This window comes from Fistularia commersonii, chromosome 14, assembly GCF_037954325.1.
Source record: "Fistularia commersonii isolate RoL2024-O1a breed Wild chromosome 14, RoL_Fcom_v1.0, whole genome shotgun sequence".
Classification (NCBI taxonomy): domain Eukaryota; kingdom Metazoa; phylum Chordata; class Actinopteri; order Syngnathiformes; family Fistulariidae; genus Fistularia; species Fistularia commersonii.
The window spans coordinates 7,545,070-7,562,530 of record NC_141297.1 but is presented as its reverse complement, the minus strand read 5'-3'; the positions used below and the strand labels follow the sequence as shown (position 1 = coordinate 7,562,530).

Below are 17,461 nucleotides of genomic sequence, written 5' to 3'. Positions count from 1 at the left end.
CACACACACACACACACACGCACGTACATACACACGCCTGGTGATGGTAGCCACAAAAAAAAAAAAAAAAAAATGAACTTGTGCAAAGTAAAAGTACATTTTTAAAAAACAATACTCTTTCCCATTCACTCCATTCACAAGGTGTGTGACTCATCGGCGAGCTGAGTGTGACACACACACACACACACGTCATTAGCCGCACACAAGGTCACGACCTTTCACCTGTTTGTTCATATAATGAAAAGCACCGAAGCGAGCAGCGAAGGGGGAGCGTGTCAGCGAAAACCAAGCGACGGCGACACTCCGGAGCCACTCGAGCCACAAATGAGAAACGACAAAATAATAACAATCAGGATAATAGTCAAAACAATAACAGGAAATAACCTTCCAGGCCGTCGGGAGTTTCACCGCGGCGACAGCAGCATGACGTGAGAAGGGGGTGTCACGCGCTGTCAATAAGCCTCAGCTGCGGGGGCCGCAAATTGAGGACTTTAGGACACGTATCCACACACACACGCACACACACACACACACACACATGGTGATGCCGCTCGCTAGCTGTGACGGCAGTGTATTCATTATCAGCCTGTTAACCAATTAGGGCGATCAGAGGAATCTTAACACCAGGAGGGTTTTTTTTAATTTATTTTTTTTATCCCAGTATTAAATGGGTGCTTGCAAACATTGTGCGCGGCGGCAGCAGCTCCTTAAGAACAAATAAAAGTAGCAGCCGCCCCTCCGGTTCTCCCAAGAGACACTTGCTGATACTTCTTTTCTAAGCTGGACACACACACACACACACACACATGTCGAGATTCTGTGCCTTGCATCATTTCTTTAGGGGCGGGTCCGCAGAATTCCAGGAGTTAGAATCCAGTTCTTTTTTTTTTTTTCTAAAATCTGTTCTCATGGTTTGGATCACTACTTATTTAGCAATAATCTGTAATCACACGTTATAGTAGTAGTTCATATGTTGTTCATATGTAATGTTTGTCTTTGTCCATTTTATTGCCATTTTTGACATCATGGCTGGGAGACAACAGGTGGAAAATAGCCTCTTTGGCTAATTCTGGCTTTTTTACTCATGTTTTATTCATGTGTTTCATGAAATTGCATTGTCCCCTTTTGAAATAAGCTAATAAAAAAAAAAATTAGAGCTTTGTTATGATAGCATGGCAGGGCAGTCGTGTTTGTGCACATCACGAGATTTGCACGCCGTCCTCCTCGTTAGCAATACAGTGCTTCGGCTTCAGTCATTATTATTCTTATTCATTCTCACATTCCATTCTGTAGACGATTGTGTGTTTGAGTGTGTTTTGAAGGGTTTGTGATCATTCCCCGATTATTTAGCGTGAGGCTTCGGGAACGTGATGCGGATCGGGTCCCGTGACAACGGACGTTTGGTTCATTCCATTTTCATTTGCATGCTACCTCACCCGCCTCCCTTGTGGTGCAGTTAGCGTCAGCGCTAGGAGAAAAGTCGAGACGGCCCGCTGTTTTGGACGCACAACGGATACAGATACAGTCGTATTGCTGTTAAAACACAGCTCGGGGTCACGTGACGCAAACAATCATCGGACAGCTGGGGTCGGACTTCGGTTTGTGGGTCCCAAGATCATGAATGTGAGGCGCCAGTTAGCTCTTCGCGTCCTGACTGGCAATAAAATCGATCTTGCATCTCCTTTTAAACTACAAACAAACCAGACTCGTATGCTTTAGTAGCCAAAAACCAACACCATATTTGTAGTTTGAGGGTTGGAACATAAATTCTCGATGTGCTTCTGTTTCCAAAGGGTTTTTGTTTTTGTCCTTTGCTGTCATCAAGAAGAAAAGTGAAAGGGAATTTAACTAGGGATTCAGGATTTAGGTCTAAAGGGCTTTGTTAAGGGTTGCTTTGAGCATGGACCCTGATTGTCCATTCACATTAAAAATATTCATCAAAACGAGAACAGCCAGTCAGAAGGAGTTTGTCCTTCCGGAGGGGTTCAAAACCCCTAGACTCCGACCAAACTCTGCTTTTAACCACCAACCTGACCAAATGACCTGCCGCCACAGAGGGAATGAACTATTTTCGGGATTCAGGCAACATGATTTGAATTTGGCTGTAGGATAACAGAAGAGACAAACGAGATAAAAAAAAAAAAATGATAATACTAATCACAGCAAATATTGAACATTCACATCAGTGCAAATGATTTTTTTTTTAGTAAATAAACAGTCTAGATTAAATATCTCATGTTATTTATAATGTGATTTTTTTTTTTTTTTTTAAATTTACCCAACATTCTGCTGTCGCTCCTCTATGTGCCCACCGCCCAATTTTGAACGTCTTCAAAGTAAAATTCAACACTTTTTTGCCTGGTTTTGTGAACAAAACCTGCATATTCACTCAAATATTTGTTTCAATTTCACAGACCTGGGACACAAACAATGCAATAAATGCGAATTATGACTGAAACACCGGCAGCTGTTTAAACTCAGGGGGAAGAGAAAGTTTCCCCTTCCAACATATCAATTATAAAATGAAATCAAAAACACTGAGCAAATTATTGTCCTCAAGTGGGCGTGACTACTGAGGGGAAAAGAGCCGACCTCAATTGCTGTCAATCAAACCGACCCAACTGCAAACGCGTGTCGCCGACAGCCAATGAAAAAAAGGCGAAATAATGGTGAACAGCGGGGGGGTGGAAACTAGACTACAGTACTGGAGGAAAGAGCAGTTAGCTGCGCTAACAACAGCGACAGCCAGACGTTTGTCGGCCATGTTTGTTTACCCTCTGAACCGTCGCTCTCGTAGACCGATGGTCCCATTGGCCAGAGTTTGGTGCCTCCTGTCGGTTGGACCAATCATGTCGTCCGTGATCCTTCACCAGGTGTTACACGTTTGATCCGCAGTCTTTCAGTCCTTGTAAAGAAATCTGCCGAAACCAGTTGGGTTTGTGCGAACTCCAAGTCTTCTCGACATCGGTAACCATGGAGACAGTCGGGTATTGTGTCCCCAGCTTTGAGGATGGTGATGAAAAAAATATTTTTCTTTCCAACAAATTTCAATTAAGAATTTCCTCAGAGTTTGATGAATTCCTTTCCAACGGCATGTGTTTTCAAACTTTCCGTCCAATTTTTTGCTCATTTTCCAGGAAACGACAGTGTACTGAATAAATTGCACAACTACTTGAAATAAAGAATTTGCCTGACAGAAGGGGGGGGGGGGGGTACTCCCAAAAATTGGCTTCTTTGATTACTTTTAATTTTAAATCATTTTTTTCCGGCTTTTTATTTATAATTCCAGTCTTATGTTTATTTTCTCTTTGATTTTCTGTCCAATTTTACCCCACATTTCTCAAGAAAAGAAACCTTCGATAATCAAATCTAAACTAGTTTCCTCCCATTGGGGGAAAAAATTTTATAATTTTACATTTTCAACAGTTTTGCTAAAGACAGGAATAAATCAGTGGCACTATCAGCTATTTTTTTCCTTTTTTTAAAATTTCTTCCTCTTCATTGTGTTGCAGTCTCTCCATCGTGAAACTCATGGATTTTCGGCACAAAAAAAAAAATCATATAAAAAAAAATAGTTTGAGACAACGCTTCATGAAAAGCGAACATGGCCTCAAAAAAAAAAAAAAAAAGTTATATCTTCTCTCCACCTGGTCTCTGTCCTGTGGCTCTTACGAAACATGGCGGTTTGATGGAACCGTCGTCATGAGGGTAAAGATATGTCATTCGGGCGGGGGGCGGGGGGGGGGGGGGGGGAGGAGCGCCGGCCGCCGCCCTGCAGACGTCTGAAAGTTCCCGGGTGGCGTCGGGCCGTCAGTCTGCGACGCCGCAGCAGAACGTCTGGATTAAACACTGGAAACACGATGAAGTCAGTAAATTTACAATCTGGGTTTGTTTTTTCTCTCCCCACCGGCGCTCCTCACAGGGGGAAGACCAGGAAGCCGGAGAAGGTTGAGTACTGCCACCCCCCCACCAGGTTGCCCTTCTCCAGCTTCAGGTACACCTTGTCTTCCTTGTCCAGGTAGAGCAGCACGCCGTTGGTGGCCGCCTCACGCGTCACGTCCTTGTCGCCTGCGAAGGCCGAGATCACCGGCTTCCCGTTCAGCATCAGGTTGACCTGCAGGTTTAGATTAAATGGTTTAAAAGGCATTGGATGTTGACTTGGAAAATATCATAAATCCCCCAAATCGAAAAATACCTTCAGTCAGAATTTCACATTTGTCTTTTTTGAGCCAAATGAATTTTAATTAACATTTTACAGATTTTTTTACTTTTACTTTACTGTATTTATTATTTTGTTTTTATATCATTTTTTTTTAACTGTACTTTTTGAAGTATATAATATTTACTTCATTTTGCATGTCTTTAAATTCTTTTTTATTATATTTCTATAGATCAAATGTCACATGATTAATTTTTTCATAAACATAACGTAAAACAAAAATATAAATGTGTTAAATACATTAAATTTCAATGATAAGATAATTCACCTAGCTGATGAAAAATGTATTGATTTATGTAAAGAAGAATATTACTAATTAAAAGTAACATTATATTGATTGTATATTTACAAAATGTATTTTTCAGAATTTGTTTTAGTTTTTTTTCGCATTTTAATGTGAATTCTTAAGGATAATTTTATAATTGTTCTTTTTTCTGGATGTTTTCATTGATTCACATCCCATTTTCACATCTTGGATCAATTAGATTTTCTTTTTTGACCAGTCTTTTTAATGAATGAATTAATTATTCCAGCTGCTTTTTTTCAGTGTTTTTTTCCTTTAGCCCCACCGCCAGCATGTTACCTGTATGGTCTGGCTCTGGTAAACTTTGATGACGTGGAAGTTGAAGCTGTAGATCCCCTTCCTTGGGGACAGAAACACCGACTCGAAGGTGAAGTAGTTCCCAATGTTCACGAGGACCTGCGAGAAAGATGGAGGGAGGGTGAGAAGGCGGCGTCATGAAGGTGTTAATAAAGGGTTAATAGACTGTCAGAGATCGGCATCTTTCCATTTTAACCCCCAGAGCGGGATCACGGATTAGCACCAGAGTCCGACATTACTTGCCGGCAGACGGGACGGATCTTCGACCCACTAAAAACCAATTGGTTGGTTTTTTTTTGTTTTGTTTTTTTGTTTTTTTTGGTTGTTTTTTTTCACAGAGTGGTGTTATTTCATAAACTCTTAAAATCCAAATCTCAGTGTTTTCTATTCAGTTATAGCCAATGGAACAATAATTCTGCATGATTACAAGTGTTTATGTTATTATTACATAGATAATTACTATTTAATAACGATATTATTAAATACTATTCATCTTATTATTCAGTTTTTAAACTGATATTGAGAGTTTGGAGATTTCTTTTTTTTTTTTATGATTTTTTTATTTTCTGGGAAATTCTGGGTAATCGGAGCGTGTTGAACATGTCTTACCAAATATTTAGTAATTCATTTTGTTGTAGTTTTAAGGAGCAATTCTCTGTGATTTTCAGGCAGACTTTTTATATTGAAAATGTGTGCATTAATTTATTCCATTTTCGAAATGGAATTAAATATCTCAATTAATATATCAATAATATATCAATATATATCAATCAATTAATTATCAATTAATGTCTTTACTTGTTTATTTTCTTCCAGCATTTCACACACATATTTTTGGGTCAGGGACTTTGTTTTTCATTTAACAATTATTATTATTATTATTATTATTATTATTATTATTATTATTATTATTGCATGTTGTCACTTATTTTTTATAGTTTGAATATTTAAGTGACTTTTTGCAAATATTTTGATAATTTTTTTTTTTGCTCTTTTCTTTCTTTTTTCATGTTTTTTTTAATTCAACTTTTACTGATTGTTTTGTATTGTCATTTCTTTTTATTGTCTATTTATTCATCTCTTTCTGCGGTGTTGCCTTCTATTCCTGCATTGTATTTCCCGCCTAATGAGGGCGTGGACCCTGGTTTCTCCAGCGGCTTCTGCTGTCACGTGCACAGCCGCGCAGCCTTTGATAAATCCTTACTTTTTCTCCGCGAACCTCAATATTTCAATGTGACTCGGGGCTGTTTATACACATGCGTGCGCACGCACTTGGACACACACGCAGAGAAGATGTAGTCCTGATGCAGGGGAGGGGATGTTGGGGGGGAGGGCTCCTCTTCACCACACCTGCAGAGAAACGTCAGGCCACCTGTCAAACCTGCCGCAGGGATTATTTACAGTGGCCGGCTCCCGGGTCGCGGAGCCCGAAACGTCCCGCACACACACACACACACACACACACACACTTTTCTTCTCATCACCATCATCTTCTTCATTATCATAACCACCGCCATCACCACGGTCATCTCTATCATCATTATCATCATCGTCATCACCACCACTGCTGTCGTCGTCATAACCATCATCTTCATCCTTTACATGACCATAGCATGATTGTAGTATCACCATGATTGCCATCATCTTCACCCTAGTCGTTCATTATCATATTATCAATTATTATAATTGTAAAAAAATCATCTTCATCCATGCCAAAACCGACACCACTGTGCTTATCATGACCATCATCATCTTCACCATCACCATCATTTTCTTCATTTTTATTTTTATTCTCACTCCATCAGTGTCATCAACCTGACCCCACACACAATAATCATCACTGGCATCTTCTCCATCATCATCATCACGACGACCACCATCACCAACATGGCCGCCACCATCATCATCACCCCCCTGACCAGCATCATCAACATGAGATCACTAGCATCATCACAACCACCACCATAATCAACATCATCATCACCATGACAACCACCATCATCACCAACATGGCCGCCACCATCATCATCAACCCCCCGACCACCATCACCAACTTGGCCGCCACATCATCATCACATCTACCAACATCATCATCATCTTCATCACCATGGCAACCACAATTATCATCACCAAAACCACCATCAACAACATGGCCGCCACCATCATCATCACAGCCACCAACATCATCATCATCATCACCATGACAACCACCATCATCATCAACAAGACCACGATCACCAATATGGCCGCTACCGTCATCATCACAACCATCATCATCATCATCACCATGACAACCACCATTATCATCACCAACATGGCCGCTACCGTCATCATCACAACCACCAACATCATCATCATCATCACCATGGCAACCACCATTATCATCATCATCATTATCATCATCATGACCGCCATTATCATCATCATCACCGTGACAACCATCATAACCATCATGATGACCATCATCATCATCATTACAATGACCACCAGCAGCGTCATCATGAAGATCGTGAGCATCATCATCTCTGTAGGTTTTATCCAGAACCATCACCATCATCTTCTTCATCAGGATGGTCATCTTCAATATCACTGTAAATATTATCCTTATAATCACCACAAGAACATGACAGCATCACTTCATCATCATCATCATCACCACGACAACCAACACCGCCATCATCATGATCCTCATCTGGATCATCTCCACCCTGAAGTCCACCACACACTCCACTCTTCTTCTCCATCATCATCATCACCATCAGCTCATGACTAATCACATTTTGTAGTTGATGTGTGTGTGCAGGTGAGGGGGTGTTCAGCTCATCCATATCGCTTACGGGCAAACTGTGCGTGCGTGTGTGTGCGTGTGCGCGCAGGTTCTGCAGGATGCCCGCCCCCAGACATAATCCAGCCACACTTTTTTTTTTTTCCCGCGCCTGATAAGTCACCCTGGAAGTGAGTCGAAAAAAAAAACAACGTCAAACTCCCGCAGCGTCAATCAGCGCCAGAGCGGATTTTCGGGTTAAAAGAAAAAAAAAAGAGACACTAAAATCTTTAAAAAAAAAAAGTGGAATCGCACAAATGTCATCCCTTAATATTTGGAAAAATCAAGCGTCATTCTAATCTCAGTGAAGTGCTCTTCACCTGGTCGAAGTAGATAATCCGCGTCTTGTTGCTCATCTCGGACGGTTCGTGGTTGTTGCTCCGCACGGCGGAAAACGCCACCTTGGAGTTGGCGGCGCGCACGGAGATGCCGAGCGGCGAGGACGAAGCCTTCCAGTCGGACGCCGGGTTGGAGTCGCACACCACCAGGCACTTGCCCTCCAGGACGATGGGCTCCGTGTCGTTCTGCGCCCCCGCCGCCTCCAGCAGCAGCAGCAGCAGCAGCGGCAGCATCAACGGCGGCGGCGGCGTCCGGCCGAGGACCTCCGGCAGGGGCTTCACCATGGCTCCCCCCTGCGCCGCGTCCGGACAGAGAGAGGGAGAGAGGGAGAGGCTGCGCGCCGTCCGACGTCCTCCTGCAGCCGCGCCAAGTTTCCGACTCTCCCCCCCCTTCCTTCCAGCCCTCCAACCCCCCTCCGCTGGTCGCCCGCTGCAGACGCGTCTGACGCCGTGGAGCCCCCCCCCCCCCCCCTCCCCCTCAACCCATCCACTCAGACGCACACACACACACACACTCTTTCTCCGAGTGGACCCAACGGACGGAGACTCTCGTGGAAGCGACGCGGGAAGACACCCGGACTCCCCCCGCTACCGGTTCGATTTCATCGCACAGACCAGAAATTGAGTTATTATTATTATAATTACATACATTTATTTTATTTCATTTTATTTTATTTATTATCCCGGGGACGCGCGTCGATCTTCATCGATAAGGGTCCATTCTCCTCTACACGCACACGCACACACACCCTCCCAGAACCCCGCCGTGACGCAGTGGGGTTGCGCGCCGTGGCACCCACTTTACGCACGGACTTCAGTTATAATTCGCCGTTACCCACGTGACTAACCATAAATTGGCAACCCACCCACCCCCCCACAACACACACACACACACACACACCTCGTGTCTGACACACACACACACACAGGGTTGAACACATTGCATTAAAATATGTTTCCTGCTCCACACCTGCAGGATATAACTTCGGCGTCATTCCTTCTTCGGGATTCTCATGTGTAGCCATGATGTTTTGTAATTATATCACATTTTTGTTTATTATTATTTTGAAGGCAAAACTGAGAAGTCTACTTATTTACTTATTCATTTATTTATTTATTTATTTATTTATTTATTTATTTATTTATTGCATGGTGTTTTACAGTTGTGACTGAATTTTAAATTTTTTTAAGGGAAAGAAAACAGACGTCTTCATTTATTTAGTTATTTTACTTTTTTCTATTCTTTTTCTTGGTGTTTTATAGTCGTGTTAGAGGTTTTAAATTTTTCAAAGGCAAAAATTACAAGTGTTCATTTTTTATTTTTTAATATTTTGCATGTTTTACAGTTGTGTTAGACTTTTTGTAAGGAAATAATGAGACGTCTTTTTATTTCTTTAATCGGTTTCCCATTTTATTTTTTGCATGGTGTTTGTAATTTTTTTTTCCAAGGAAAAATCTGATTTCTCATCCATTTATATTATTTGTAAAAAAAAAAATCATCTTTCCACTCTGGAGAGGAGACTTTGGTCTCAATTCAGCTGGGATTTTAAAACACTGAGAGAGGGGAAAGGGGGGATGAAACATTTATGTTGTTTTTGAAAGGTATAGACAGCCATCTATCCGTCCGTCCCTCTATCATCCCCTCCCCGCCTTGACACGCTGCCAGTGTGTCGTCAGTTGTCGCTCTGCTCCGAGCAAATGGCTCGCAGCCCCCGATACCATGTATGTCAGTATGTTTCCATGGAAATAGATTTTTTTTTTTTCCTGGAGTCAGGAGGGAGTGAAGGAATGGTAGCAAGAACGAATGAGAGAGACCTAAAAAGTTGACATGTCAAAACAAAGTTTGTCAATCCCGGGATTTGATGGGATCTGGTTTGCCATCTTGTCCTGTGTTTTCTGAGAAGGGGGGCGTATAGATGAGGAAGGAGGGGCTCGGGGGGGTTGGGGGGATTCAGGCAAGAGAGGAGCAAACAAGGCTTCCTGTTTGTGACAGTGAAATGACCAACGTTAGCGACATTAGCAGCCTCTAAAGGTCCCTGGTTCTAAATTTGCGAGACGTGTGAATGAGCGAGTGAACGGTTGTATGTCTGTATGATGTGTGAATGATATGCAGGATAAGCAGTTTGGAAGTTGAATCAGTGAACTATCCAATTTTTCTTAAATGCGGCGGCACCCAATGGTGTTTCTCGATAGGTCATGAACCCAAACGCAACGTACCTTCCAGCAAATTACGATCTGGTCGTCCCAAAGTCAGGGGCAGGGACTTTGTCTTCAGCTAACAGTATTAGCTGGCTTGGTTTACTCTGCATGGATAAAAAGGTTTCTGCAACAAAAAGTGTTCGGTTTGGGCGAAGCAGCGACATGGTGGCATGTAAACAACACAGCTGTTTGTTTGAGATTAGCCAATGCAGCTACTTGGCTAGCTTGAATCTGCACCGCTACAAGGTTAGCTTTACAGCACACAACTGAGGAGTTAGCTCAAGGCAATATGACAACTGAGTCATGTTTGATGGGTGTCAACACACCTGTTTGGCTAGCTTAAACCAGATTAAGTCAGATTCACGCTACATGCTATTCAGATAGCTTTAGCACAGCAACTTTGTTATGTACAACACAACAAATTTGCTTATTGCTGAGGTTTCACGCAAACATGACTGCTCAATAGCTTCAGGCCGATGAACAACTAGCTCATGTTATGTAATAATAATGGAAGAATTTAGGTCTTGCAGCTACATTGTACGGTCAAGCTAACGCAAGTAATAGGACAGGTTTATAATATACTCTGTTAGCTATGAGCAGCACAATTAAGAAGCTGAGTAAGGGGAGCTCAAACATCCGGTAAGGAGAATTTTGTGTAGGTTTATACCACTGAATGATCGTTAAGCTTTAAGCTAGCTTCTTGCATATATTTAGCCAACACAATGACACACTCTTGTTTATTCCCAGGAGGCATTTCATTTAAAGTTAGTCAAACGTTTGCTATGACTTGTACCGAACGGATGATGTTCCCAAAATGACTGCCAACCTATTTGGCTCACGGGGGAATTATTTTCCCAGGGTCGAACCGCAGTCCCAGACATCCTCGACTAGCCGCTGCTCAGCAGAGAAGTTTTTTGTTGTTGTTGTTTTTTTCTAATTTGCCGGCGCTTTAAGCAGGAGCTGGAGCCGTTAAGCTCCGCCGTGCGTCCTCACATGTTGACCGTTCCAAAATACACCAGTTCACAAAAAAAAAAGGTTGGAACGACAGATCGGAATGTTTCAACTGAATAAAAAAAACAAAACAAAAAAAACAATTATGTTTCAGTAAGAGAGCCTTTTTTCAAATCCAGAAGTAATAGCCAAAGAGTGTCATGGCGGAAAAGCTTTGGTCCTACACACCCAATCGCAATTTAAGAAAAAACACGCAATATTATGTTTTTTTTTTTTTTCCGAAGGCCACATTACTTTTGTACTTATTGTTTCCAGCGTCTCTCCCTCCCCTCGCCGCCCTCCTGTCCGCGCCGCATTCATCCTAGACGACAACTCATCATCAATCAATCTCCGGTCGGTGGGAACGTCGATTATGATACCACGAGCGTGAAATAAATAAGAAGCTTTCACGGGGGCGCGGGGGGTTGTAGGATGATGGTGACGGAGGGGTGACGGGTGAAAATATGACCGCCGGGCAAACACATGCGTGGAATTTATTCAAAGATGCGGCGATGTTACAGAGGGATCGGAAAATAACACGCCATTTCCACTATCACGCTGAACAAGAGGCTCCAAGGTCAGGACGCATCCTCTTTCTTCTTCGTCGTCTTCTACTCGCTGACGGAATCTCGGCATTGAAACGGCAACAATCTACGCAAGTATTTTTTCCTCGCCAGGTTTTTACACGGGAGGGTCGGAGTAAAGAGAGAGACACTCAAGGGCCTCTGCTTTTCAGTGGTTGTCGCTGGAGTCGGCGGTGTTAGCATAACATTAGCATAGCGGTGGATGTGTGGCGACAATGGCGAGGAAGTCCATCATCTGAGTTCGGGATCGGAGAGCATCTGGGTTTAGCTCTCAGATGCTTGTATGTTGATAAAACTCGCTCGACCAATAGGAACATCCGTATCCTCCAACCAAGAAGATTCCTGGGTCAACTGGGATCTCCATGTTCGCCCGTCCAGGTTCTCTGTCGTCCTCCCCGCGGCCAAAAAACATGCAGGAGGTTCATTGGAGAACTTAAATCAGCCAAATGTCTGAAGGAGGAAGTGAATCGTTTTCTGTCCATATGTTTCAATGAGGGTGAATGTTGTACAGAAGAGTTTTTGACCAAATTTTGACTCGAGCTGCGAACAAGCCTCGGTGCACAAACACACAAACAAATATCTCATGGCCTTTCCGTATTGTGGCATTGTAGCGTAGCAGCAGTCTTGAGTACTACTCTGCTTTAACATCATTCATTGTTGTGTTCTCCTAACACCTTTTCTGTGCTTTTTTTCAGTAAATTAGCCCTCATTGCGGCTCCCAAAAAAGCTAAAAAGGGCTAGTGATGGTGATGTTCAGAAGACATCAAGAATTACAGTTGATCTCAGGAATAATAGCTAAACGAGAGAGTTGTTGTTAGCGTTACAATCAGAGCGTACAATCCTGAAGAACAAAGATGCGCTAAAGATGCCGAATATGGCTAAAGGGGCGACTTTGTCAAAGAAGCAAATGTCTGAAGTCTTGGGGAAATGGAAAAGTTATTGTAAGTGTGGAGGAATGAAAGACAGCTTGTTGGCAATAGCATTAGCATTAGCGTTAGTGAGTGTCTCGTACGCAAGAAGGCTTTACTTTTGTTGATTTAGCGAAGGAAATGCCGAGTATAAGTGCTGGCAAGAAGAGAGCAAACACCAGAAACACAGCAATAATTAAGGTTATCTTAATTACTTTCTGTATTTTTGCCAGGAGACAAAAAAAATGAATTAAATCCGTAAGCCGAAGTTTGTATGAACGAGAAAGTGAATGGTTGTATGTCTCAATACGTGGCCCGCAGTCAAACCCCGCATCTCACCCCTAGTTAGCTGCAATTGGTTCAAGCCCAACCCAGAATATAACTAATTGTAGAAAAGAAGTTATAAAACCAGCTTTAGTAAGTCAGGCATTTCAATGAACCAAATGGATATTGGAGAACTTTCTCTTTTTGTTTGTTTCATTAAAAGCAAAAAAAAAAAAAAAAAATAGAAAAACCTCCTGCTTGTGTCAGATGAGTCCTGACTGCCACAGCCAGCCAGTATAACAAGTTAATAATTAATATTCGGCTGAAAATGAGGCTAAATGTCACGTCTCCATCCGTGAAGGTCAGAGCAGGAACCGGACTCCCCGTTCGCTGATGGAGGTCAACGGAAGCCTCACAGTTGTTCGTCTGGAATTGATGTTTCTTGTTGTTTCGGTCTTTTATTTTCTCCCCGAGCCACTGAGAGAGTGGTGCTGGTCCTTCAGGCCACAGTTGGACGCGGCCCCCGTTGTCCCCGGCGACGGACACCATCCTCGGCTTCCCGCCGCTCCGAAAGAAAAACTCATAACTCCATCCCAACCCCCGGCGTGTCAGGGTGTCAGGCCGGGCTGCGGTAAATAAATTATTAGAAAAATATCTTTTCATCAGTCTGTGTGTGTGTGTGCGTGTGTGTGTGTGTGTGTGTGTGTGTGTGTGTGTGTGTGTTTGGGCTGCAGCTATCAGTGTTGCTGCCGCCCCACCCCAACTCCAGGTGAGAAAAAGTCTAAAAATACTGCTTTTCTCACACACACACATATACACACACACACACACCGTTATCTTTGCGTGCTCGCCCCCCAAAAAATATTAATTAATTCCTTGGAAATAATTTAATCAATGGTGGATTTGGATCAGAGTGTTTTTTAGCCATAGAAAAAAATTACTAAATTGCTCTTTAAGAAAAAAAAATGGCCGTGATAAGCAAATTAAGATTTATTTACAAGTTGTCATGTGGCTTGAGGTTTTCCTGTAATTAAACAGAAATCTAAAAAAAAATAAAAATAGCCGCAGGCACTGCTGTCAATCAACCACCTTGCTGGGCAACAGGCATTTTAAGTTTTTAACTTTTTTCCTGTCATTTTTTTTTTTTTTCCCAAAGAGTCATATCTCCATGAGACATTACAGCATATCTGTCGCAATCAAAATATTACGCCAACAAGACGAGGTTCCTCTCCCTCATCCGGACTCAACTCCTCTTTGCAGGCAACCAACTTAACATCGATGTTTTATTTCCCCGTCTCTGCCATTAACCTTTGAGTTTGACGACTTCCTCGTCTGCAACGTTTCATCAAACTGCCAACAAGACTTCATATCTGTAAAACTTGACTTCCAGGATCTTGACTCAGAGCAGGATGGTTGTCGGGGTAAATGGACATTTTTCCTTTTGGAAGACGCAATACCTGATAAAAATAAAAAGTCAAGAGTTTCATTTTGCCGCTGTGACCCGGCGGCGTCCCATTGTTTCCCAAGTTAAATGCACAAACGTGAACATATAAAGAGAACTGGATACAGAGTCAGAGGAAGGACATCTATTCATCATTTATACTGCGTATCCTAATTTAACGCTGTTAGCAAAACTGATCTGTTGTCTGCTTTTAGCTGAAATGTGACTCATCGGGTTAAAAGTAAGTCGCTTTGTTTGTTATGCTGTTTAGCAAAATTATGCTAGCTTTGTGCTGAGAGGCTAAGTTTAACCAAAAAAAAGAAGGTCATTCCCAACGTCCTTAAATGGGTGCTTCATCTCGTTACCAGTGCAAATGCAATGTCTCTTCAGTGCCGGTTTTGTTTTTTTTTTCCACCTGATCTGGGTAATTTGTGTTGTTTGTCTGTAGCGAGCGCCAAAATGGTGAAAAAAAAAATCTAATAGTTACCTAAGAGAATTTTTTTTTTTATGGAGAAAAGAAATCCAACTGTAATGTCCTCATCTGAGTTTAGGTCCAGAAGAAATTGAAGAGGATCGTTTTCAAGGCAGTTCTCTCCGATTTGAAAGTTTAATTCAAAGAGGATGTCATGAAAGTGTAATAACGCTGTTATAGAAGGTGCCAGTGGAACATTTTTGTCCACAATGTTCTGAGGGAGAACACAGTATTTATATAGACTCGCTGCGGTAGCTGAGTTGAATTATCACATTTTTTCCTTTTGACTGTTTTGAATGAACTTCAGGTATATTTAAAAAAAAAAAAAGGATGGCTCTTGATAATTGTGCGGGCAGAGACGGCTGAGATTCTGAAAAAATCACGAAGAATGAAATGTATTAAATTTTGAAGTTCAGATGAAATGGACAGGCAATGGTGAAACTAGATATTATATTTTTTTCCTTTTTTTTTTTTTACAATTCTGCCTGACACCAAAAGTGGGAAAAACTTTTCTTTTTTCCTCCTTTTTTCTGTGTGAATCTTCATTTGCATGGGTAAAGTGCACGCCGTAAAAGATATACAAAAGGATATAATCTGAAGTGGCATCGCATTTATATTTACCCGCGCAGATTTCAGCCACTTAACTTTTTTTTTTTTCATTTAATTGCGAACCCACAACAAAATGCTACATCAGGAAAAAAGAGAAAGGCCTGTAATCATCTTTCCATTTTAGTCATTTTCCAGGAAATGAACTCGGTGAAGAAAATAAACGGTAGAACAGTCTTCTGACTGATCTGCTGATGAATCATCTTTTTTTTCTTTCTCAGATTTAATTAAAACATTTTTACTTATTTATTTATTTAACTTTTTTTAAAGATGGGAGATGTGTCTGTATTTTGTCGGGATGAAAAAGGAATATCCTTAAATATCTGCTAAATATGTGAGAGGTGGCGTCAAACTCAGAAGGAACGAAAAACATCCCAGAGAAATGAATGCCTTGAGGAGGGCATCTCCGACTTGAACAGGAAACACACCGTGGATATGTATTTGTGTGTGTGTGTGTGTGTGCATGAGAATGTCAGGAATCAGAGACAGGCAGGTCTTTAAAATGCAAAATTGTATTGTATTGATATAAAGTATTTTTTTATCCATTAAAACATCCAAAAATATATACAATACACACACTACTATGCAGGTACTGTGCAACATACATCGATTGTTGATGGTAATTCAGAAAAAATCAAAAATATATCACTATCTATATATTAAGTAAATATATCTATATAAATATTTATTTATATCGCCATTACAAATGTACACATCACATATAACTTACAGAATGGATATATAGTGTAAATATATTATGATATATTCACTTAACATGTACGTAGTTCTCTATATATTTTGAGGAATTATTAATGATGAAATGAAAATGATAAATAGGTGTATTTTGAGGTTTGATCAGTAAATTTGATTTAAGAATATCTGTTTTAATTTTCTTCATTAATACATACATAAGTGTAAAGTTTTTTTTAAGTATTTAAGGTCTATGTAGGATTTTTTTCAACCCAAGCGAACATGAACCCAAAAAAACTTTTACACTTCTTCCCACAATCAAATCATATAATTTTAAATTACCACAATATTTGAAGAAACAAAGAAAAAATTCTTTTATTTGAAACTAAACCAATGATTCCCATAAGTACGTGGAGTTCTAATATTTGACAATAATATCAAGTATTTCCAAATATTTAAGTAGTAAACCAAAAGTTGGTTGGATTCTCTTGCAATTATTCTCCTGATTTGCAGCACTTTCTTATTTTTGCAACTTTTTGCTGCCACTTTTTTCAGATTCTTTTAGCTCTCTGGGTTTTCCCCTCTTTCGGTTCACAACTGTCTGATTTGAAGGCTGTTTCTCGCTTTTGTTCCGATTTTATATCACCTTTTTTCAAAAGAATTCTCCTGGGCTGTCCAGGAGAATCCGTTAAAGTTCTTGTTTTTCATCCTCTGGGTGTTTCATTGTCTTTTTGGGAGCCAGAAAATGCTAATTTCTAATATAACCCGCGTTACTATGGTGACAGCTGATACGAATCTCAATCCTTTTTTGCCGTCATGGTTAATCCTTAAAAATGAACACTTTTGTTTTGACTGCACGGCACTGTTTCTGTCACAGCACCCCCTACACACCAGGCATACACACTACACTAAACTTCCTCATTTCTCCAGGCGGAGCTGCCTTTAAGAAAAATTTTAAAAGCCAGATTTCCAAACGAATGGTTCTTTCAGACTCTTTACAAATATTTACCGATCATCTTCAAATTCCTGTCAGAGAAATTCTCCTTTTTTGTCGCTGTTTTGCCAATGACACCGTGATCTCTAAGTGAAAGCAGGGTGCAAGTGGAGGAACATCTAAAGAGGTGAACCAGGAGGCAGAGCTGGAGATGAAGATGACGAGCTTGAAAAGGACGGAGAGGATCGGGTGATCGTGTTTTAGATATTCTGGAAATAAAGGACAAGGACAGAGGAAGGAGAGTGAAGATCTGATGTCAGATCCGCCTAGCAGGAGGTTCTAGAGCAGCAGTCGGGAACCTATGGCTCGCGAGCCATATATGGCTCCCGGA

At 41.3% G+C, this 17,461-nt stretch overlaps 1 protein-coding gene across 1 annotated transcript; it reads right to left on the bottom strand.

Moving 5' to 3' along the window:
• Positions 1–881: 881 nt before the first annotated feature.
• Positions 882–8,445, bottom strand: cbln4 (cerebellin 4 precursor). Its single transcript, XM_086159653.1, has 3 exons — positions 7,965–8,445; positions 4,803–4,919; positions 882–4,114 (listed from the first exon to the last, which is right to left on the bottom strand). Exons 1-3 carry the CDS (start codon positions 8,265–8,267, stop codon positions 3,917–3,919), a joined length of 618 nt encoding a protein of 205 aa, XP_086015779.1. The 5' UTR covers positions 8,268–8,445; the 3' UTR covers positions 882–3,916.
• Positions 8,446–17,461: the final 9,016 nt, after the last annotated feature.

Excerpts from the sequence above, each read along its gene's own strand:
- cbln4 (XM_086159653.1), bottom strand. The coding sequence starts at position 8,267 with ATGGTGAAGCCCCTGCCGGAGGTCCTCGGCCGGACGCCGCCGCCGCCG. Across the intron at positions 4,920-7,964 it reads GGATTATCTACTTCGACCAG|GTCCTCGTGAACATTGGGAA; the intron begins GTGAAGAGCACT and ends TCTTTCTCGCAG. Across the intron at positions 4,115-4,802 it reads ACCAGAGCCAGACCATACAG|GTCAACCTGATGCTGAACGG; the intron begins GTAACATGCTGG and ends CTAAACCTGCAG.